The sequence below is a fragment of the Echinops telfairi genome, unplaced genomic scaffold (genome assembly GCF_000313985.2).
Source record: "Echinops telfairi isolate 266 unplaced genomic scaffold, ASM31398v2 ScPeMD7_14;HRSCAF=57, whole genome shotgun sequence".
Classification (NCBI taxonomy): Eukaryota; Metazoa; Chordata; class Mammalia; order Afrosoricida; family Tenrecidae; genus Echinops; species Echinops telfairi.
This window is the reverse complement of record NW_022103911.1, coordinates 6912778-6937852: the sequence shown is the minus strand read 5'-3', so window position 1 is coordinate 6937852 and position 25075 is coordinate 6912778. Positions and strand designations below refer to the sequence as shown.

At 37.9% G+C, this 25075-nt stretch overlaps 1 protein-coding gene across 3 annotated transcripts in view; it reads right to left on the bottom strand.

The window, feature by feature from the left end:
* LARP1B (La ribonucleoprotein 1B) overlaps positions 1-25075 on the bottom strand; it is a 106403-nt gene that overhangs the window by 3154 nt on the left and 78174 nt on the right. Inside the window, exons 12-18 of one of the 3 annotated variants that reach the window (XM_030884789.2) lie at positions 21184-21307; positions 7997-8208; positions 7422-7528; positions 2738-2898; positions 2171-2315; positions 1028-1137; positions 142-269 (exon numbers count right to left, since the gene is read on the bottom strand). In XM_030884789.2, coding sequence (XP_030740649.1) covers positions 142-269; positions 1028-1137; positions 2171-2315; positions 2738-2898; positions 7422-7528; positions 7997-8208; positions 21184-21307 — 987 coding nt within the window. Of the gene's footprint in view, positions 1-141; positions 270-1027; positions 1138-2170; positions 2316-2737; positions 2902-7421; positions 7529-7996; positions 8209-21183; positions 21308-25075 lie in introns of those variants that run through there. The other 2 variants (XM_045287384.1, XM_045287385.1) reach the window with 2 other exon arrangements.

Below are 25075 nucleotides of genomic sequence, written 5' to 3'. Positions count from 1 at the left end.
AATGTAGAACTGTGCTTGACACGATGGATGGATGGATGGATGGATGGATGGATGGATGGATGGATGGATGGATGGATGATAAGAGTTGTACGAGCCCCCAATAAAATGATTTAAAAAAATACTTAAGGACTTAAAACTTACATCAACACGGAAGTCTTCTAACCTCTTAAAACTACAGAGGTATTCCTGAAGTTTTGGGTCAATAGATTGTGTCTTAGATTGAGAATATTTTAGATAAGCCCAAAACTTTTCTAGTCCATATAGCTGACCTAATAATAAAGAAAAATATACATATCAATTATACAAAACTTTAAAAAAGTGATCTATAGTGAACATGATCCAACCAGTGATTTGGGGATAAACTATCTTACACTACATATTTACCTACAGTTTTTGAGATTTAGATATGTTAGTTAATGATAATGGTAGCTAACATTTTTAACACCTATATTGAGCATTTGCTATACAACAGGTATTTGTCTAAGTGCTTTATTATATATCTAAATTGAATTCTGTAAGAAAAGTCTTCTTGTGTGTACTATAGATGAGGAAACTGAAGCTTAAAAAGGTTTTTTTAAAAAAACGTGCCCAAGATCACAAAAATAGGGACAGTGAATCCCGTGAGAGCCAGAACTTACTGGGGCAGTCTTATTTTCTTGTGTCTCAACCTCTTTCACTGTTGACTGGATATAGTCTTACAATTTTCTATCGCTCTCTATTAGTGTAAAATATTTTCTTTTCTGACAGGTGTCTGCCTAATACAGGCTTGTGTTTTTGTATGTTTTACTGCAGCAGAAATGGGATGCATATCTGGGATCCAGCCAAAGAAACATTTGGGAGATTTTGTCTAATATCTCACAGAAAGTACTTTCTTACTTTATAGTGCCCCATCCTTCATCAAAAACTACCAATAATGGTTTAGAGTTTAAATAGTTTGCCAAAAGGGAAAAAAATTATGAATTCCTTCCTTAGATATTCATAGAATTACAATTTCTAGAGAGAATAAATGTTTGTTTGTTTTTTTTACCTGATTCATAGTCTTTTTTGGTTTCTTCTTGGAAATCCTTAAAAATTTCTTGTCTGAATTTCTTTTCCAGTCCATAACTATAGAACCTGAACAGACATTCTAACCCGTACCTGTGGGAAGTGAATGCAAGTTTTATAAGCAAAGTTTTGCTATGACAACACAACATCTCATATTTAGCTACATGGAAATAAGCACACATGGTATAAGTAATCCCAAACGAAATTAAAGTTCTAAATGCATTTTTAATCCAAGAGTTGGTCCTTTAGTAATCCATGTAGTTATCCAAATAACGCTATTTTTGCTGATTCTACCATAGGCCCCATGAAAGCATAAGGAACCCATAGAACGAAAGGAACCATTTGAGAGCTCGAATGTGGCTTCCTTAGAAGGGTAGCTTTCTCTTTTCGTTATTTATGAGGATTTGGTCAGTGGACTGAGTAACAAATTAGGAGTGTTTTAGATTTTTTCCAAACCCACATTTATATTGGTGTCTGTGCCTGGTTAAATCTGCTAGAATATAATCTTCACTCTAGATAAAGACCACACCCTGTTATCTTGAATCTTAGGTGTAGTTGGCCCCTTCAACTTCATTAAGATAAATTAATTAAACAGCTACTAAGAGACCCCTATGTTTTGGTGTAAAATATCATTAATTGTAGACATTTTGCTAAAAGAGCTGTAATCACAAGGTAAAAAAGATGCTAATTCTCAGGTAAAGCCATTTTCCTTCAAGGTTCATGAGTCAGAAGAATGCTTTCTTCTAAGACACTTGTTTCTGAGTAAACCCAAAACTGTGAGCCATCATAAGGAGGAGCCCATGTGCCTCCTGCCAACAGCTTCATCCGTGAGCTTGAAAAGAGGATCCTTCAGGCAGAGTCTCCAGGGACTACAGCTCTGCCCAGTACCCTGAATGCAAACTCACAGGGCACCGTGCGCCAGAACTGCCCAGCAATAGCTAAAAATCTTGTGAATTAACAAATGTTTGTTGCTTTAAGCTGCTATGTTTTAGAATAATGCTCTATGTACCAATACAGCCCTCCCTCGAACTAATTTCAGTCCAAACAAAACCAGGACATTGCATTACTAGTTTTACTATTATTTCAAAACTCCATCCAAGTATACAAATATTAGAAAATATTTGACCTGTAATTTTCTTTTGCATCTTCCCAAGCAAGTTGTCTAAATTCCTCATACATTTTTTTATTGAAGTGATCTCTGAGGAAAAAGGACCAGAAACGAAAGAGGGTATTCATTTCTTGGGACTGGCCAATTCCCAAGCGTTTCCTATCTGGAGAAAGTTAAAATAATAGAACATGTTTTTCATATAAGGCATACTTTCAAAATTCAAGATAGTAGACATTTTACTTTTCTTAATGAAGAAAGTGGAAACGTGAATCTTCAAAATGCATTTAGGTTTCTTCTAAGCAGAAGACAAATGCTAATCTATTTTCTGACTCACTGATAAAATTTTAAGACAAAAAGCTTAATTTAGGAGGTAAAGTTAAAATGAAAATATTTGTCAATAGAAACAAGTGCAATATTCCAAATTCTACTTTTAATATATCTATCATGCAAAAATTTAAGTATATAGACATTTACTTAAGATGATTATAAGAAAATAAAATGCCTATGTTACTAGTAAATAACTTAAATTTTTAAAAAATCATATTTTAATGTTAAATATAATCAAGTAAACAACAGGCATCATACCATTCAGGCATCTTCGACGATATTTGTGGTACACTTGTTGGGTAAAGCCATTTTCTTTCAGAAGTTCATGAGAAGGATGCTGGAACTTTGGGAATGAATGAGGGGTACACCCATAACTTCCTACTAGTGGTGTGCCTTCTGAAGGAGAAGTAGTATTTGAACTGCTTCAAAAGGGGGAAGAAAAAAGCCTTTAAACAAAAATACAAAAACCAAGTATTTAAACTAATTTGCACTGTATTTTTCATTGAAGGAAGTCTAAGTAACCAAAAATTCCCCTAAATTAAAGAAAGCTCTAAAGTGCTATTTATGTTCAACACATAGGTAAATTCACAAGCTGATAAAGCATGTCATAAAATTATCAAACTAAAAAACAACATAAGTAGAATCAGATAACTAAATAATCTGCTCATTTTCAAGATCTTTATTAACTTAGTTCAAATTTGTTCACAGTTTATTTCATTTTAGTATTCAGGAGAAGCTTAGTTTTCTTATTTAGAATAATTAGGCTGATGGTGAAAATTGGGCAAGTAAAAGGAAGGAGTAAAGTCTGGCACAAAGATAAAGGCAAAAATCTCATCCCTAAATCATATGTGCAATTCCAATTCTTGAAATCAATGCCTTTTTGTTTCCAGGCTAAAATTCAAATCTAGGTCCTTCTTCCTGTTTTACATGAAATAACTAGATTCCTTGATTTTCCAGGCCTACTCCCCTCTTTTTTTTTTTATCGTTTTATTAGGGGCTCATACAACTCTTATCACAATCCATACATACATCAATTGTGTAAAGCACATTTGTACATTCATTGCACTCATCATTCTCAAAACATTTCCTCTCCACTTAAGCCCCCAGCATTAGGTCCTCATTTTCCCCCTCCCTCCCTGCTTTCCCCTCCCTCATTAGCCCTTGATAATTTATAAATTATTATTTTGTCATATCTTACCCTGTCCGACATCTCCCTTCACTCACTTTTCTGTTGTCTGGCCCCCAGGGAGGAGGTCACATGTAGATCCTTGTAACTGGTTCCCCCTTTCCAACTCACTCTCCCTCTACCCTCCCAGTATCGCCACTCACACCACTGGTCTTGAAGGGATCATCCGTCCTTGATTCGCTGTGCTTCCAGTTCCTATCTGCACCAGTGTACATCCTCTGGTCTAGCCCTCTCCCCTCTATTTTGTCAACAAATTGATCTTCCTGCAGCACTAATTTAAATCAGTGGTTTTCAAAATGTAGTAATGTTGTCTATGAGCCATAAAGGGTTTCCAAGAACCTTTGAGGAAGTCTGCTAAATTAAGAGATTTTCATACTAAAAGTTTTGCCCTTTTAACTGTGTTGGCATTTCTAGGGACGATACAAAAGCAAGTGGCCCAAGCTGTATTTATCAGTCACTGTATTCTTCAACTGCTACATATTTTGCAATTGGCGGGGCGGCGGGGAGAGGGGGCGGCCTGGATGAGCACCAGTTTACCTTGGGTTGCATTTAATGAAGCGTGAAGACTGAGGTAGGCATAAAGCACTTGTGTGGCATACTGAAGTAAAATGACTAGCTTAAGGAAAAGTACTCATGTAAGTTTTGAGCTGAACCAGCTATTGTTTTCTTGGAACACCATTTTTAATTGAAAGAACAACTGACAAAGTATAGCACAAACGATGTGAGGGAGGAAATAGAAGTATCTGCTCTAAAGTTCTTATACAATGTATGAAATTTATATAATAATAGAGATAAACTGTTATAAGTTAAAAATGTAGTCAAGTCTAAAGAACCAGCACACACAAACAAAAAAACCCCACGCACAAGTATAAACGAAAAATTGTAGAGATAAAATAGATGATACTCATTTTTAAAAAAGAAACAGCAAGAGAAAAAAACAAATAACAGCTGGAACAAATAGAAAATAAATTTAAATCAAACTATATTAATAATTTTATTAAATGCAAATAGTAAAAACACACCAATCAAATGAAATTGTCAGAATGGCTAATAAAAAGCAAGGCAAAACCCAAGCATACTGTCAATATAAACCTACTTTTTGACAAAGAAAGATATAGAAATGGTGGTTGAAAAACAAAAGTCAAGACCAGTACATACTAAATGTTACCAATTACTCCACGGCCATTGCAAGCAACACATCTCCCTTATTGCTGAAAATAAATAAATAAATGATGGTGAAAAGTAAAATGAGACATCTGGGCAACTAGCACAATATGGTTTATATGAGAGTTTTGAGCCTGTGAATCGGTACATATTGCTGCTGACTTTATGGATGGCCTGTCCTGATTTGATTTTGTTTATGGATGCAGACTTACAAGGTTCCAACCGGAATGAGGATACCTCACATCAAAGAACATACTTGTCTCCTCAGAGCACAGGCTGATATAAATGGGTGGTATAGAAACTGGAGAAACTGGATACCCAAAATGGGGGAATAAAGGCATGAAGTGGCTGGCTTACAAACTTTCATTGGTTGGGGGGGGTGGGTGTACATGTTGATAAGATTATGGTGCAGGTGTTCACATAACTGCAAGTATTTGACATTGCATATTTTTGTCTTGTTCACTTACAGAATATTATGCTTAAAAGAGGCTGGCACATTTTCAGTTGTATACATTTTAGTTTTATCCTGCTAGGCACAAATGTCATTTTACTATTACCTTTGTTTTAAAAATTACGTATACCTAAAAAGTTGAGTAAAGGTTTCAAGTTGACAAGGAGTGGTCTGTGGTAGTTACAAAACTATAGAGGTAGTAAGTATTCAACCTGTCAATCAGGCCTGATAGTGCCTCCTTGTGCGTGTGGCTTTCTCATAAGGGCAGCCCTGGAAACCCCACCCCTTCTCTCTGTTTTCACCTTCCTGCTTATAAGTAGCTCTGGGACCTACCGGAGCCCTGAGATGCTTCAATTGCCATTGGATACACAGGACTTTGCACCCACCAGACTGTGAAGCTCTTGCATTCTGCATCATTGCATGTGGCTACTTGGTTCTGAAGATGGGCTTTTGGACTTAAATTGGACTAGGATGGGATGTTTTCCTGGTATATAATTATTTTTTATATAAAGCTCTTTCTTACACATATATGAATGCCGCTGGATTTGTTTCTCTGATCAATCCGGCCCAAAACAATGATATTCCTCCTCAAAGCTTTCCCCTAGAATGTCAGTTCTTTTCATTCTACACTCTCACTAGAAGAGTTATCTTTTTTTTCTTTCCATTCTTTCCAAAGGGGGAACCAATTACAAGGATCTGCATGTGATCTCTTCCCTGGGAGCCGGACAACAGAAAAGTGGGTGAAGGGAGACGTCGGACAGGGCAAGATATGACAAAATAATAATTTATAAATTATCAAAGAATTATCAAAGGTTCATGAGGGAGGGGGGAGGGGGGAGAGAGGGGGAAAAAATGAGGACCTGATGCCAGGGGCTTAAGTGGAGAGCAAATGTTTTGAGAATGATGAGGGCAATGAATGTACAAATGTGCTTTACACAATTGATGTATGTATGGATTAGTTGTATGAGCCCCTAATAAAATGATTTTTAAAAAAACTTATCTACTGCAAACCATTCAGATAACACTCACGCTTCTAGCCCAGAAACACGGCTGTGTAGTTAATCGATATACATACAACTGCACTCTAGAGACCTTTATCTGGATCTTTCACACACTTCCAAGACTCAAAAGGTCTGAAACTAATATCCTCACTTCTAAATACAATCGTCCCCCTTGTTCGCACCACCAACTCTTTCAACTAAAAACTTAAGGTACTCTCTTAAGTCTTGGTATACTTCCTGAAGACACTTGCTGATTCCCTTGACTACTTTCTACTGCATTTACACTAGGTGTATTGGACGGATCATTTTGACGCATTTCCATTTACTCAATGAAAATTACAAAAAGCCTCGGGTAGGAGATGAGCCAGTCAGGGTGCGATGTAACAATGATGAGAAATACAACTTTCCTCTAGTTCCTAAATGTTTCCTCCCTGCTCCCACTACCATGACTCGAATTCGACCTTGCAAGTCTGGCTAGACCAGAGGAGGTACACTGGTACAGACGGGAACTGAAAATACAGGGAATCCAGGACGGATGAGCCCTACAGGACCAGTGGTGTGAGTGGCGAAACAGGGAGGGTAAAGGGAGAATGGGTAGCAAAGAGGGAACCGATTACAAGGAACTATATGTGACCTCCTCCCTGGGGGAAAGACACCCGAAAAGTGGGTGAAGGGAGACATCAGACAGGACAAGATATGACAAAATACCAATTTATAAACTATCAAGGGCTCATGAGGGAGGGGGGAGCGGGGAGGGAAATAATAATGTGTTTTAATTCTACAACTCTTGTACAGTATGCATAGATAGCTTAGCACACAAATTCATTCAACAAATATATATTAAGAACCTACTAAATGCCAGTAAGAACAAGGTACTGGATGGAGTCTTTCGAAAGAAAGTAACTTTCATAGACCTAAACAGTTTATAAGGTCAAGAGAAAACATTGTGGAAATAAGTGTTTCCTTACAAATACCTTACTGAATTAATCTCTTAATGGAATTACTATAAAAACATTTTTCCTCTTTAAGTATACATCTTTAAAAAAGTTTTAACATACTTTATATTTCCAAATATTTCATTAATAACCATTTCCAACAAATTGTAAATCAAGAACAGAAAAATAAAAACGAACAGGGTACCTGACAGAGGATGTTCTTGGCCCGTGATCTCTGGAATCCATTACCCAACCAACATGACATTCTAGAGGGGGATTTGTACTATGCCGTGTTTTTCTTTTTCTGGGACTCTAAAACACAAGTAGCCAAACATCGCAATTACTTTCAGCAGTGTGGACTTAACAAGTAAGTTAAAACCCTCTGGCTGCAAACCAACTCAAACATCTTCACACTGCAGGTGACACATTATGAAATCATACGAAGTCACAAAACTCAAACAGCTTACATACCACTTACAAAGCTTAACAAGTCTCTTTACTAGATTTGTAACACAAAGAGTAAAAGAAATGCCACTTAGTATGATTCTGCATTACACTTTGTTTTAATTTGTTTAGATTGTCTTTAATTACACTACTGAATTGAATGAAGGTATTTATCATGAGAAAACACTATTATTGTAAAATCTTTTTCTTCCCCATGAATTTTTACAATCTAAAACATGATTCTTTAAAAGTAAAAGAAACTAAAAAGCTTCATTCTGTAATTTTAAAACAAAGGATAAGGTTTTTGGACTTTCTGCTCCAAGTGGTTTTATGTACCTTTGCATCAATGGCTTTTGGTTCTTTAACAACAGGATAAAATCTGGGTGTTTTGTTAGGATCGTGTAGTCTGGGCGTCCGAGGTGTTTTGGGGACCCTTGTAGGACAAATTCTAGGTGATTCTGGGACTGCTGTGGGGTCTGAACCGGCCATTGTTATTGAAGATACTTCTGAAATATCTAACAGCTTCTGAGCTAATTCTTCAGACAAATCTGCAAAATAAAATGTTATGATTATTTTGGATTCTATCAAAATATATTTGAGAACAAGAATAATTTTTAAATACTCTAAGCTCAATTATTTTTTCATTAGAAACTTGTCAACTACGTAAGAAAAAAGAAAATTAATAAACACTCATTTACCCTCACCTAATTTTACTAAATATTGTCACACATGTATACAAACACACAAGGAGGCATCAAAAAAGCTTGTGGAAAAAATGGAATTGGATAATGAATTCTTTTTCATAAGCTTTTTGAAGCTCACTCATGTGTATTTTTTTTTTAAAGAACAATGAGCTACAGCTCACCGCATAACCTTTCCTAATCCCACCGCCCTCCAGCTGCTTTCCCTCTCAGAAATAACTGACTAGGCTCTTAAATCTGGTATTTCTATTTATTAATATAAACGTGCAATAATAGGATTTTTGCATAATGTGAAAGCACACTGTATATCATTTTTTAAAGCTTTTTCAGTCACTATTTTGTTTATTACATTGATGTTCCATTCTTATAGCTTGGATTTATTATTTTCACTGCTGAATAGTATGCTTTTATTTTTGTTTGTTTAATCATTTTATCAGGGGGAATAGTATGCTTTTATAGTAATTCACTTTCCCACAGATGATCATCTAGGATTATTGCCAAGTTTTGGTTGTAATCAACAACGAACACTACTGAACATTTCTCTTAGCACAGGTGTGGATATTTCTCTAGGATTTATATCTGAGGTGAAAAGATGGAGTTAAGGGCTCCATGTGTCTTCTGATTTACTGAGTACAGTGAACCCTCGTTTATCGCAGTTAAGCGGTTCTAGACCCTACCGTGGTAAATGAAATTCCGCGAAGTAGGATTCCTTATTTGTAAATCAAATATTTTCGTAGTTAGAGCATAGAGGACATGAAAAAACACCCTTTAGTCACCATTACACTCGTATTACCCAATTTATTAAACGAAAAAGGGAAAATATAGTAAAACATTTTGGACAATTATCATTTATTATTTATTATATTATGAAGTACAACGGATGGAGCAAACGGAAGACTCATTCAAGTCGAAATGGCGTGCAACCTCCACGGTTTTCTTGCCATCTTTGATCATATCCAAAAGTTTTACCTTTTCCTGGATGGTGAGCATCTTCCTCTGGCGCTTATTTTTATTGTCAGAAGGCTTAGAAGAAGCAGCTCGTTTAGGAGCCATCATAGGGCTTAGATAAAATTTCTTTAAAATCGCAAATAATTACAGTACACTGTACAAAAGCAAAAATGTATCTGATACGTAGCTCCGATACGTAGCGATGCATGTACAGTATGAGCCAATCAGTGGCAGTAATGACAGAGCATGCGCTGTTACGCAAAAACCGCGATAGAGTGAAGCCGCGGAAGTCGAAGCGCGAAGTGGCGAGGGTTCACTGTACAGTGATTATCTCAGTTAAAGAACTCAATTAGTTCCAAATTCAAGTTCAAACAATGAAAAATTCGAGAACTGAACATACTTTTCCCCTAAGAAATAATGGAAGAGCGAGCAACTGGTTCAGAGACCCCAAAATTACACTTATAAATTCATTTTTCCAGGACTGTAACACAAAGTTAACAGCCCTAGGTCATACACATACCCCCTAAAACCTCTAAACACAGTAAATTACATATCAAAACAATAGAGTAAATAAAATTAACCTAGTTTTAATTATATTTTGTTGTTTAAAAACCCATGGGTTTGGGGAATGGTATAGTACTTTGGGCTTTACTTTAAAATCCCAACTAACAGCATTCCAACACAGCCAGAGTGTGCCTTTCATAGACTTGTGGCCTCTTTAGAACTGAAGGTCCTATTGGGCATTTTTCCCCCTATAAAAGTCTAGTTTCATCATAGTTGCTGGGGGATGAAAGCAGGAGCCTCCACACATTCAGCATTTCAGCCACGAATTTATCATATTCGTCTTTATTTCACACACTCCTCCCTTCCCCAGGCCTCACTACATTATGTATGCCTGCTTTCTTAATTTTTCAATTCATAGACTTGATAATTTGATCATGAAGATCTTATGGTAAGGCACTAAGTAAGCCATAAGATGAATCAAGTATGTATAGTAACAACAAGTATATGAGGACCCTTTACAACACTGAGGGGTGTTGGGGGTGGACGCCATTCTTTTCATTCCATTTGTCTGCAATTTTTTTTTTTAACTCCCTCATTTGTTCCTGGTTTATCTATAGACTCACCACCTTCTTTTGAACCCTATAATCACCTTTTGTTCAATCATTCAATGGGGTCCTGGGCAGGGCAGAGGGTTACACTCTGGCAAGACTGGCTGATGAGACCACGGAGCTTTGCGTTGGAAGCCCGACACTTTTCTGAAAGGCCGCACAGCCTGGAAAACCCCAACAAGCAGATCTACTCCACACGCTTGCACACACTCGCGGGGGCAGTGGGGGTATTCCATATAAGCCACTACCAACCCCAGCGCCAACGAACAGCAGACGCATGCATTCAAACAATGCCAAAACTTCACAGGGAAACAAATTTCCCATGAACTTCTGAAAATCCCCTCACATCACTGAGTGCCTACTATATGCGCAACAATACTGGCTCTAGTTTGTAAAGTCAAAGAGAACTTACCCCCCCTCTTAATCTCCCCACTTTGCCATTTCTCCTCCTCATTGCTGTCAGAATTACTGTGAAAAGCAACTAGACGGTTTCCTATTTCTACTTAAAATCCTTCAGTGGTTTCCATTTACCTCTAGAAAAAGAGGGTCTTTGGTAAGGTTCCCTAGAGACTGCTAATAATAAGGTCAGTGATTCAAACCCACCATTTGCTACTCAGGAGAAAGACAAAACTGTGTGCTTCCATTACGATTTAATCATAGAATCCTTATTTAGCACGCCCAGAATCAGCTCAATGGGAATGGGCTTGGAATTTGGTTTATAGTAGTATGTAACTTTCTTGACATGACTTGTGAACGGTCATTCCCTGCTTTAAAGTGGATGTCCCAAATAGTGGCTATATACTTTTTCTTGACTTCATCATCTTTTTATTTTTTCTTCTCTGAAACAGCCCTTCCCTAATCCTTTATATACCACATATACTCGAGTATAAGCCGGATTTTTCAGCAGTTTTTGTGGTAAAAGTAGGTGCGGATATTCCGGGTAGGCTTATACTAGAGTATGTACGGTCTCTACTTGAACTCACACGAGGGATGAGGAACATTTGACCCACAGGCTGTCAGTGTCACACACTCACTGCCCTTGAGTCGATACTGGCTCACAGTGACCCTATCTATATATAGGACAGGGTAGAACTGCCCCTGTGAGTTTCTGAGATTGTTTTAACTCTTTACATGAGTCGAAAGCTTCCAATGGGCCATTTAAGACCCGAGAAATCATCAATACCACATGATTCCATTTATATGAAATTTCTAGGAATACAAAATCATTAGAGACAAAAAGTTGATCAATAAATATTGCCTCATAAATGGGCATGAGAGAAATTTTTAGAATAAAGATATTGTTTTAATACCAAACTGCTGGTGAACAATTTATGTTTTCATAAATCATCAAAGTATACATATAAAGTGTATAATTATTGGTAGAAAAGTTCTATTTCAATGAAGCTGTAAATAAAAACAGCAAAACAAAAGAAGCTATCTGTTCTGTAGGACACCTCAATTGTGGTGGTCTACCATAGTCTCTGCTACAAGCTGATCAGAAAATGATGTTTTAAGAGGGATAATCTAATGGCAGTGGTCTCAAATTACGTTACATATTCTCAGGTCCATTTCAGTTTATGGACTCAAACTCTGGGTATGCAGTAGTCCTGTTATCTGCTAAAGCCACTCGACTAACTAAAGTGTGTGGCTAAGTATTCTAGTACCAAATCATTAAAAGCTTTATATTGGACCATATAGGCCCTGTCCATAGGTCACTGTTCTCATTATAGACAAAAAATCTCTCCCTTATATATATAGTTTACAAAATATATATTACATTATAAATTTGAAAAGGAATTATTTTAGAAAAACAAAGGCATTACAAGTATGATACTAAGTTATTGATATGTGGTCACTAAATAGTATAATTTTTATAAATGCCACAGGACTAGCAATTTAGTTTTTTTATAAATAAAAAATGTTATTTTATAAATTTTAAAAAAGCAGAGATTGGGAAATGTTTTCTGTAAAGGCTAAGACGACAAGTTTTAGCTTAACCAGTAATAAAGTGTTTGTTGAAACTTCTTAGCCTCCTGGATTCCGAAGACAGTCAAAACATCAGAAGAGCAGCAACCAAGTAGGAGCCAGACCACGAAACAGAGTGGTGGGTTTCCCAACCCACATAGCAAATAAAGCCAAGTTTTTTTGTGCAGGAGACTGGTTTGTGGAGTGGGTTGCCTTCGCTGGGCATAATTCAGAGAGCTGGGTTGCTAACCTATGACCCTGAGCAGAATGCCTTTGGGTTGAGGCTTGCAGTAGAGTGGTGTGCCCCTTTGGGCATTTACTAGTAGACCCAAAAGAACGTTATGACTCAGCCTGGTAAATAAACACCCTTAGCATTTCCCACTGACATTACAACTTGTAACCTTTAATCTTTATAGTCAATACAATGGACATCAGAACCCAGAGGTATAAAACAGATAACATTAATGAAAACAGTAAAATTTCCAACATGTCATAAAACCAAAGGTATATAAGTTGTCAAATAGGAACAAAATGTGGTCTATAAACTAGAAACCACTCCCCCACTCCCAACCCCCATAAACAGAAAAAAAAAATCATTGGATGATGTTTTTTTTCAGACACTTCAGAAGAAAAGAAATGTGCTAGAAGGTATAAAAGTAAACAAAGATTTTTAAAAATCATCTGAGGATGGAGGTACGGCTCAATTTCTGTTGCTCCCACAAAATAATGGCATCTCTCTCTCACTGCTATCAAGTTGATTCCAAATCACAGTGACCCTATAGGACAGGACAGAACACTACCCCTGTGGGTAACCAAGACTGTAACTTTATGGGAGTAGAAAGGTTCATTTTTCCTCCAAGAAGCAACTGATGGTTTTGAACTGCTGACTTTGGGTGGTACTATGCAAATAAGACATATGACATAAGGTAATAGGGGCATCAAGATTGGTCACTTTCAGTTGTCATTCTCCTGGTTATTAGAAGCAGGAACAGAGGGCATTCTGGAACTATCAAGGAAGAAGAATCACCATTGGGACATGTTCAAGATCTCTTCCTTAAGTGACCAGGGGCACCAAAGGTTGCTGCACTGGTGCCCTTGAGACCAAGACAGTGAAGTAGACTGGCCTGGGTACTTTCTGTCCCACAGAGACAGAGACTTAAGGACCATGTGGTTGAGAGGCTCAGAGAAAAAGAGAACTTGGCTCCTGGTTGAAGAAAGGAGCTGTTTGGGGACCAATGAGTATATATTTATTGTTCATTTACCCTAACTTGCAATACACCCAGTTAACTTTCCTAATAAAGCCCCCAGTAGTGAGTTTTATCTGTTCGTTGTCTGTGGGCACAGCAATGAGTTATCAAACCCAGTAGAGGGGCACAGTGTTGTGGGAGGAATGGTTGGTGTCAGAGCAGGGTAAAAGAAAATGGAGACTGCAGGCATGTCTGACCTCTGTATTGTAGTAACAGGTCTTGGACGAGTGAAGACTTGGATTCTCCTCGTGTCAGATGTGGCTTCCATGCCATTTATGGGGGTAGGTGGGGTGTCAAGGAAATAACAGAGCATTAGTAAAGGACCCTGGTGGCATAGTGAGTTATGTACGCTTTGGGTTACTAAGCACAGGGTCAGTCAGCAGGTCAAAACCAGAAGTTGCTCCTTGGGAGAAATAAGAGGTTTCCTACTCCTGTAAAGAATTAAAGTCTTGAAAACTCACAAGGCAGTTTTACTCTGTCCTACAAGGTTAGTTATGAGTTGGAACCAAACATGATGGCAGTAAATTTGAATGAACTATGGACAACTTCAAGTGCCCTAGTATTCTTGGATTGGACTAATAATGGAGTCTTGGACAGAAGACTTGGACCGAAGTAAAATGATGACTAAAAACTCACTGCCTGGAAATTGATTGTGGTAGCAACTGTACAATTCTACTTGATTTAATTGAAATATGGAATATGTTATATGTATTAAATCCCAGCTAATAAAAAAGAGAGAAGAAATAGGGAGGTGGGATGGTGCTGTTGCATTGAGAAAATGGCAACAAATGAAACAAAGCTAAATATGTGCAAATTGTTTAATGTAAAACTGATGATGTGCTCTGTAAATCTTGATCTATTTTACAATAAAAATTTAAAAAGGAAAAAAAACCTCACAGCCTTCAAAGTCAATTTTGAGGCACAGCAACACTACATTGGGGAGACCCTGTACAAGGAGGGCTCTGGGGCTGTAAGTCTTTACAGAAGTAGATGGCCTCACTGTTCTTTTACAGTGTGGCTAGTACACAGGTGTATTGCTGAGAGCACTTGACTGCAGCCATTCACTGACCACGGAGACAGATTGAAACACCTTTGTTTGGAATAAACTGGTAGTCACATAATGTCACGTAAACTTGATAATCAAGTGTCGGGGTGGAGTCTAGCCTGTCAATCAGTTCACAGCCTTGAAAAGAATGGGAACAATTTTACCTTACAAATCTGGCTAGACCAGAGGATGTGCATTGATACAGATTGGAACTGCAAACACAAGGAATCCAGGACAGATGACCGCTTCAGGGCCAGTGGTGAGAGTGGCGATACCGGGAGGGTGGAGGAAGGGTGAGGTGGAAAGGAGGAACCGATTGCAGGGATGTACATATAACCTCCTCCCTGGAACACGGACAACAAAAAGTGGGTGATGGGAGACATCAGACAGTGTAAGATATGACAGAATAATAATTTATAAATTATCAAGGGTTCATGAAGGAAGGGGGAGCGGGGAGTGAGGGGGAAAAATGAGGAGCTGATATCAAGGGCTCAAGTAGAAAGCAAATGTTTTGAGAACGATGCAGGTAACAAAGGAACAAACGTGCTTTATACAATTGATGTGTGTATGGATTTTGATTAAGAGTTGTATGAGCCCCTAAAATGCTTTTGTTAATCACTAAAAAAAGAAAAGAAAAGAATGGGAATTCCGTAACACTTCTTTGTGCTCATTTGGAACTTGCACATGATCAAGAGGCAGCTGTACAAATAGAACAGGGGTATACAACATGGTTTAAAATTAGGAAATGTGTGTGTGTCAGAGTTGTATCCTCTCACCATATTTGTTCAGTCTATATGCTAAGCATATAATCAGAGAAGCTGAATTAAATGAAGAATGCAGCACCAGGATTGGAGGAAGGCTTATTAACAGCCTGCAGTATGCAGATTACACAACCTTGCTCGCTGAAAGTGAGAAGGCACTGAAACACTTGCTGTTTATTGAGGCCTTCAGTATGGATTACAAGTCAATGTAAGGATGACCATAATCCTCACAACTGGACCAATAGATAACACCATGATAAATGGAGAAACGGTTGAAATTGTCAAGGGTTTTGTCTTACTTGGATCCACAATCGATGCTCATGGAAGCAGCAGTCAAGAGATCAAAAGACTTAGACTTATTTGCTGCACAGACCTCTTTAAGAGTATTGGAAACTCTAGAGTATTGAGAACTAAAAACTAAGGTGGCGCCTGACCTTATGGAATTCCCCTTTGCATCATCTGCATGTGAAAGTTGGACATTGAATAAGGAAGAATGAAGAAGAGATGCGTTTCAATTGTGGTGCTGGAACCAATGCATGGCTTGGGTCCGCCCACATGCAGATATGCCCACATAGGAATATCAGCTTGAAGACTGTTGCCCATGCTAGACCATGCTTCAAGACAAAATTTCATTGATTTGTAATTAGAAATAAATATTTCACAATATATAATTACATATTGTTTCTGTGATTAATCAATATGCTTTAATTATGTTCAATTTGTAACAATGAAAATATATCCCGCATCAGATATTCACATGACTCATAACAGCAGCAAAATTATAGCTATGAAGTAGCAACGAAAATAATTTTATGGTTGCGGGGGGTCACCACAACATGAGGAACTGTATTAAAGGGTAGCAGCATTAGGAAGTTTGAAAACCAATGTTCTAAAGGAACAAGTAATGATAAAGAATTATCATGCATGTATGGATTGTGCTAAGAATCGTATGAGGCCCCAATAAAATGATTTTTAAAAAAATAGATATCTTAGCTATGAAAAAACAAAACAAAAAAGAATTACTTTTTCAACCCTTCTTAAAATAAGAGCTCCAAAGCTATGATCATCATTCTAAAATTCATTGTGGTAATGGTACACCTCTTCTTGATATCAATTACTGAATTGTATGATATGTGTAATTTAAAAAGTAAAAGACATGAGGAACAAAACGAAAAAAAACAAAGAAGAGAATGATCATCAATGATTGTTAATATCACACAAAGAGACACTACCGACTATTGTTCACATGCCTCATGGTGGACAGTATTTAATACCACACATTGCATATTCTTGCCAAACTTTTGGCCTCACACCTCTTCAAGGAGTTTTTTAACATATTTTTTAAATTGAGGACCAGATATTTAGGTTTAATAAAACCATAAAACTGATACCAGCACAATACAGAAGGTAAAAAACCCTGCAAGGCGAAAAAAACAAAAAACAAAACCCACATAAATTTGGAGTTAAATTTTTTTATTTTAATAGGATTAACCTACAATTAAAAGAAACAGACCCTTCCAAGCTTTAAAGCCTATTGGAACCTAAAATGAAGTGTTTTGTTTTGTTTTTTTAATGATAAATTTAAAAGTTGGAACACTATATTTTTATACCAAGGAATTACTCTTTAATTATAGATGTGATAATTATGTATTATTAAAAGATGGTGGTCCTTATATTTTTTAAGGACAGAAGTATTTAGGGATAGAATAATGTGACTGGGAACTTGTTTCAAAATAAATCCACAGAGGCAGTGAGAGTAAATACAATTTAGAAAAATAAAGAATTCTTAAACAAGAGGGCCCACTGAATGAATGACGCTGCCTTGAAACTGCCTGTACCCTTGGACTGAGGACTGGGGTACTTGGATGGGACAGCAAGCAGAGTGACAGCCCCAGGAAGTAGCAGTCCTTGGACCCTGTAGGGGGAATGCTTAGCTCAGTAAGTGTCCAATGTAAAGAAACCAAGGATCCCCACCTTGCAGTAGCACAAACGTTTCTGATCTGTTGAGCAGGAATCTCTGCATGTGAAAGAGTTGATGCAGGAGGGTCCCAACCCTGGCATCAATCCCCCATACTTAGGGTCAAAAGAGGGCCATCCAATGGCGTAGAGCAAAAAAAACCTTGTGGGTTGCAGCTTAAAGTGGAACTATACTCGCACAGTCCCCAAAAACGAACAGTGTCTGAAGTACTGAGCCATAAGGAAAATTTATGATGAAAATAGTGCAATCAACTTATATATACACCAGTGTTGAACTTCTTTGTTTATATAGGATTTTGCTTTCCTGCTTGTAGTTTGCTACCCACCCTTTTTTTCCCTTTCTTTTGAGTTTGTGTGTGTTCTTTTTGTTTGGCGGTTGGTTGGCTTGTGGATGCTATTGGTGCAATTGGTCTTACAGTGTTCTGAATCATATTACAATTGCCAAAGTAAACCTGGCACATGCAAACACCATGGACAAGCAGTCTGGGGGTTCTACCTACTCTAGACCCAAGTCAAAAACAGCTCTGATAACATGGCCCTGTTCGATACTCACTTTCATGAAATGATCCCCCAAAATAAGGATGCTACAGCAAAGTGTGGTAAAGAAAGCAGAGGGTGCCCGGATATCAATCAGAATAGTGTCTGGGGTCTTAAAGGCTTGTACTCAAACAAGCAGCCATCTATGCAAGGAGTCAACTAAGTCCACATGGAAGAAGCACACCAGCTTGTGTGATCCAAACATGACAATTACAAAATTCGAATGTAGCGAAGGGAAATGTTATCAAAGCTAAAATTATGAACACCTACTTTGTAGACTATAGTGGACAGGGGAGGCCCAAATCCATCTGGAGAGTACCTAGTCAAATTAAGCCACTGGAAAATCCCCTCTAGCCACAGGCAAGAATCTCAAACAGCCTTACTATCAGGCAGAGACCACTGTACTATTGATTATGGTAGATAGAACTTGACACTTGTGCCGCTGACCTCCCTACAGACCCAACCTGAATTTGTCCTAGGTTGCAAGTATCTCTTACTCATGACAAATTTCTTCCCTGGCTTTAAAAAATTCATGGGGGTCTTTTCTTTCTTACACATTACTTGTATTTTATCTTTATCTTTATATTATTATTATTATTATTTTTAACCTTACTACCGTATTTCAATTTTGTTTGTTGTTGTTTGTTGGGTTTCCCCATTTGTGAAGCACAGGAGGAATGGATATATAATGATAACTGATACAAGGGTTTATTGGGGATGTAGGGATTGGTGGCAGGTGATAGGGAGGGAAAGGGGATTTATCACAATCCATACATTCATCCAGTGTGTCAAGCAAATTTGCACATATGCCGCCATCATCATTTTCAAAGCATTCTCTTCTCACTTGAGCCCCCGATATAAGCTACCCTTTCTTCCCCCTCCCTCCTCCACCCACCCTCCCTCACAAACCCTTGATAAGTTATAATTATTTCCATATGTTCCATCACCCTCCGTCGACCCTCACCCTCTTTTCCGTTGTTCGTCCCCCTGGGAGAGGGTTCAAGTTTGATCCTTGTGACTTATTTCCCCTTTCTCCCCCCACCACCCCCTAATTCTACTGGCATCTCTACTCTCCTTGTTGGCCCTTAGGTGTTTATCTATCTTGGATTCCCTGTGTTGCAGGCTCTTATCTGTGTATTCTGGTCTAATCCAATTTGTACGGTAGAATTTAGGTCAGGCTAGTGGGATGAAGGAAGCACCAAAGAACTAGATGGAAGTTGTGTGTTTCATCAGTGCTATACTGCAGCCTGACTGGCTCATCTCTTCCCTGTGACCCCTCTGTGAGGGGATTTCCAATTGTCTACAGATGGGCATTAGGTCTCCACTCCATGCCCCACCACCCCATTCACCTTGGGCATGGTTCTGTTCTGGGTCTTAGATGCCTGATACCTGATCCCATCGACACCTCATGACACATAGGCTGGTGTGCTTCTTCCATGCACAACTCATCTTGAAGGAGATTTAGCCATGGGGAGGGTGTCTAAAATTAATGTGGTAATGATTGTATAATTCTTTTTGATATGACATGTAAATTATGTGCCTATAAAACTGTTGGGGAAAGAAATTTAGTGCTTGAGCTCAAACAATGCATGTTATATTCTACTGCAGTCTATTTACTTTAACGACATTTTTGAGGATACTATAGTAGGAGATGTTGTACATTCAAAACTTGGAATTTTCTCCAGTTGTTTGTTTTTATGGATTGTTTACTATAAATCTGTAATGTCTAATATAATAATCTCATTCAATCTCTAAAGAAATAAAAAAAATTAAAAAACAGTCCCTACAAGGAAAAAACAACAACTGATAATTGATTTAAGTGGTAAGGGTAAATAATGTGTAGCGGGGGCTTTATTCATTATACAATTCTCCCTAGGTCAAAATACCAGGGTTTCATTTTGTATTGTTTTAATTTTGTCTCCAAGAAAATTGATGCCTGAAACCATCATGTTCAATTTACAAATCTCCCAACTATATTTACATTTTCACACAGAGCAAGTGTTTTAAAATGAAGATTGATACCTCAGTGACGTAGAGACATCAAATTTATAAGAATTTTTGAGAAATATTAACGGAAATTTAGAAACCATATCAGATAGGTCAAGGGCATCCAATTCTGCCTACTTTAAGAAGAGACTGGTTTTCAGCAAGGCCTAGTGTTACAATAATAATCTTGTTAGGTGACTTCCATGATTATCTCCTTAATCACCAAAAGTAATATAGAACTCAAATTTTATACTTTTATAGCTGTTTCAAGGAATTTATATCTATATCTATAAATCTACTAAAGTTGAATTTTAAAATCCCACTATTGCCGGAGCCAAATAAATAAATAAACCAAGCTCACTGCCATTGAGTCAATTCTGACTCAGAGTAACCCTGTGGGGTAGGGAGAGCTGCCCCTGTGGGTTTCTAAGACTGTAACCCTTTTCAGGAATAAAAAGACCCATATTTCTCCCGAGAAGCAGCTGGTGGTTTCAAACTGTGACCTTGCAGGGGCAGTGCATTATTTAAGGTGTTTTTCCCAGCCTAACTCCCACCAAAACCCCTTTTCCTGCATGGATCCAGCAAGAAGATGGGGGGAGATAGTGATGGGCAGCGAACCTTCTAAATCCAGAAGACAGTTGTGAGATCAAAGGAGCAGCAACAGAACCAGTAGCAAGAACATGGTACAGAATGGTGGATTTCCTACTTCATAAAACAAGTAAAGCTGAGTGACTCTGAGCACTTACTTTGGGCAGCTGGCTTGCTGAGCCATGCAAGTGAAGTGGAGTGCCATTTGGGCTGAAGCTAGTTGAAGTGAGGTGCCTTTGGGGACTTAATACAGGGAGCTGAGTTTGTTGACCCACAGAGCTTGAGCTGAAAGCCTTCAGGTTGAGTCTTACTGAGGCGTGATACGCACTTTGGACATCTACAAACAGACCTGAAAGAACTTTCTAAGAAACACGCCTGGTGAGCAACTCTATCCTGAGCAATAGACAGTAGCATTATAACCTGTTTCACTTCCTTAATAAACCCAGTAATCATTATTTTGTCTGTGAGTTCAGTATAGCCATTGCAAGGGATATTAAAACCTAGAGATCATAGAGAAAATACTAATGAACACAAAACAACTTTTTACCAGATCCTTAAATATTTTCTCCAAAGAAAAGGAAAAAAACATTAAAAATAGTTCATTTAGAGCTACATTAATATTATTCAGACACTTACATAAAAGCAGGTTTACATACCTTGTTGGAACTGTGATGGTGCTACAGGAACGTCTTGGTTTGGCTCAAAAGGAAGTTCAGGTGTTAGGTTTTCAAACTGCTCTTTACTAATGATATTTAGCTTCTTAAAGGTCTCAACTTCTTGCTGAAGCAGAATGGAGGAATCTAATTACTAAACTGGCTAATAGAGCAACCAACAGACAATACTTTGATACCAAACGAAAAAATGAGATTTTTAAACTGGGGTTAATTGCAATAATTGCTAATTAAGAATATAAACATTGTGATATAACAATACCTAAAGAGGCATAAAAAAACTTCACAGCTGTCCAGTCAGTTCTAACTCATAGGGGCTCTACAGTACAGAGTACAACTGCCTCAAAGGGTTTCCAAGGCTGAACTCTATGGAAGCAGATTGCCACATCTTTCTCCCACTCAGGAGGCACTGAATAGAATAATCATGGCCATCTAGTCAATGCTGACTCGCAGAGAACCCCCTGTGGGTTTCCAACACTGTAACTGCTTATGGGAGTAGAAAGTCCAGTCTTTCTCCCAGGAGTTGCTGGTGGTTCTGAACTGCTGACCATGTGATAGCAACTCAAGACATAATCATTACAATGCTGGGGCTCCTAAAAGGACGAGAGGAAGCTACTTTGCTCTCAGGCAGTGTGTTTTTCAAAGGAGATTGCAAATCCCATGGCCAGGTTGGGAGGAGCAGTCCTGCCCTTAGAGAACTTGCCTATGTGGTCCCTTAATGATTTACAGATGGAGTTTACCTACAAATTGGTCTTGAATCATATCCCAATCAAGTAAGTAGCCTTAAAAGCAGGCCTATAAACTTTTCTAATCTGCAACTGTGCATCCCAATCATTCTTTTGTGACAGCTGTACTTTGATTTGCAGCCAATGGTGATTTCCTTTTTTCTATCAACTGTAATTAACCACATTGCCCAAAACTTTAAAAACTCTTTACTGCCACTCAGACAATTCTGAATCAAAGTGACCTTACAGAACAGAGTAAACTGCACCTGTGGGTTTTCAAGACTAAGTCTTTATGAGAGTTGGAAGTGTTATCTTTCTACTGCCGAGCAGCTGATGATTTCAAACTGCTGTCTTTGTGGTTAGCAGTCCGCTGTGCCACCAGGGCTCCTAAACCTTCGGACACCATTATAGCCTCATACCAAGGTCTCATCTGGATGATTTGTCTTCGTCTTGCGTAAGACTTACTGTAATGAGTACGTGTCAATGTTTCTGAAGGCGAAGTGTGAGGGTTGTTATAAGACACAATCAACTTGATGGCAATGAACGTTTATATATAAAATGTTTGAATTTGAGTCACCCCCTTCCCCCATTAGAAGACAAGTTACATAGAAAGAAATGAGGATAAAAACTAGTAACATTAGGCAGTGTGTGCAGTGGTTAATTATTTGATATAAGAATTCAGATCTTCAAGGAGGAATCACTGAAGGCATGGGACAAAAGCAGCTCTTGAGGAATTTAGAGAAAAGGACAAACATTTTTTATTTTAGTGATGTAAACAAAGATAAGAAGCTTGAAATAAACCATGTGTTTACCTCAAAGTAACTAAGTGAAGGAGAGACTTTGTGTATAACCAGTGGCAAAGATCTATTCTGGGGAAAACTATAAAATGGCCTTCAATATTAAACCAAGAATTTTTAGTTTTGTGCTCTGAGAATGGGATTCAACTGATAAAAGACCCGGGAGGCTAGCAGCAGGGAGGTTCAGTAGGTCTGCACCATCCACTCCATTTAAGAATCAAGTCATTCCTGCCCCTGAGGGGCTTTCTAATCTAAATAGACATTTAGATAAGCTCTGCCCTAATCTATGAACACATAGAGCATTACTCTCTCCTAGAAAGTTAATGGCTATGGTGCATGAAGATTCATCTACAGCTGGACAAGATTATGGGATTTTTCTAAATGTTCATGGGATTTACCTTACATTTCCCCCAATTAACTATCATATAAACACAACATGGTGTTTGAGTCCATGGTCCTTGGAAAGAGCACCCAAAGAATGTGGAAGCAGGTTTAAAAAAGAGAGAGAGAAATAGTGTATTTGTCAGTGGGAACCAAATTAACTCTACTATTACAAAATATCTGTACCTTGCTCTCAATAGCTCCCCAACCCTAAGAAACTATGAATCTAGTCAGGGTTTATCTGGATTTACCTATTCTAGATTTGATACAACCCTCCACACACACCCTTCCTCAGCAGTAACAAACTGAATCACAGAAAAACCTCCATCAAAAAGAAAGCACAAAACTAGAACAAATGAAAAGTGGGTCAAAAGGAAAACACGGATGTTAAAATTTGACCTAACTATATATCTGCATTAATTCACATTTTGATGTACTCTGAAACCAAGGCTATTCACATTCCTGGCCAGAGAGAAGTCAATGGTGGCTTAATCCCCAGAGGGACTCTGCAAATTGGTTAAGGGCTTTCACTGTCAAATGAGGTGCTCAGAACTTAAGCTCTAATATAATTTTCCCGTCTGGTCTTGGATTTTATTTACAATCCTTATATCATACAGGCTGGTGTGCTTGTTTTAAGACAAGCTTTTCAGACAAGAGGCCCTGTGCTTTGTGAGAGCAGGGCAACATTTGATTTCTTCACACTTTTCTATAATACTGTATCTTCAGTGAACCCCTTCATGAGGTTATTGAGCGGGGCTGCTTCATAAGAACTTAGATTAGGATTAGGATCGAAATCCATTCATATATCTGAGGTTACATATATTCTATTCCACTTTAATAGCATTATCAACTTTTTGAGATCAATATACATTTATTACATGTTACCACATATCAGAAATGGTTATACCCTTAAGACAACACTAATAGTACACTTTTTTCCTAATTATTGAAATTTATTCATTGAAATATATCCAAAAGAATCTCACAAACCAAAAATATCTATTTCAAGAGCAATCAAAACAGAACATACCTGAGCAGTTTCCACTCAGGTACAAAATATGACTAGCACCCCCAGACCACCTACCTTCTCATGCCCTTCACTCCCATTACCGTCTCACCTCTTTCCCCCAAAAGACTAACCACCATACTGGCTTCAACACCATAGATCATTTTTTACTATTTTTACCTTTGTAAAAATGGAATCATAATATATGGATGGTGGCTTCTTTTCTGCACAATTAAATTTGTGAAATACAATCATTTTGTTGTAACTAGTTTATGGCTCTATAGAGTGATCAGCAAACTACAGCCCCCTAAAACCAAGGCCTAAGCCTGTTTTTTGTAAATAGTTTACTGAAACAGCCACATTCGCTTATTTACATATTGCCTATAGCTGTCAATGCATAACACAAAAAATATAAAATGTGTACTACTAAATCCTTTACTGGAGACAAAGATTTACAGCCTTGAAAACAAGTAAGAATAAATTTGATGGCAGTCAGTGAGTTGGGTTTTTAGTTCATTACAAAGGAGACATGCTGTACTGTAGCTAAGAGTTCAGCTGCTAACTGAAAGATTTGGTGGTTCAAACTCAAAAGCTGCTCTTCAAGGAAAAGGTGTAACAGTATAAAGATTATAGCCACAAAATAACAGGACAGTTTTACTCAATCCTGTGGGGCCAGAACATGGGTATAGATAGCCCTTTACCAAAAAAGGTTTGCCCACCTCTGCTTTATAATAATCATTTGTATGAATTATCTAAAAACTTAAATTCTGAGCACTTGGTTTGTAGAAGGTTATGGTTTAAAGAGGGAGCCATAAATCCATTTAACTTCCAGTGGGTTCTTTCAGACCTTCGTAAAAAGCCTTTGCCCTTAAGGAGATTGTGTTGTAAGTGGATTGGTGCAACTCTCCTGAACAGGCCACACAAATGAAGAGGCAGTTTTTTTCAGGGACTTGCTTCGGTGTGCCAAT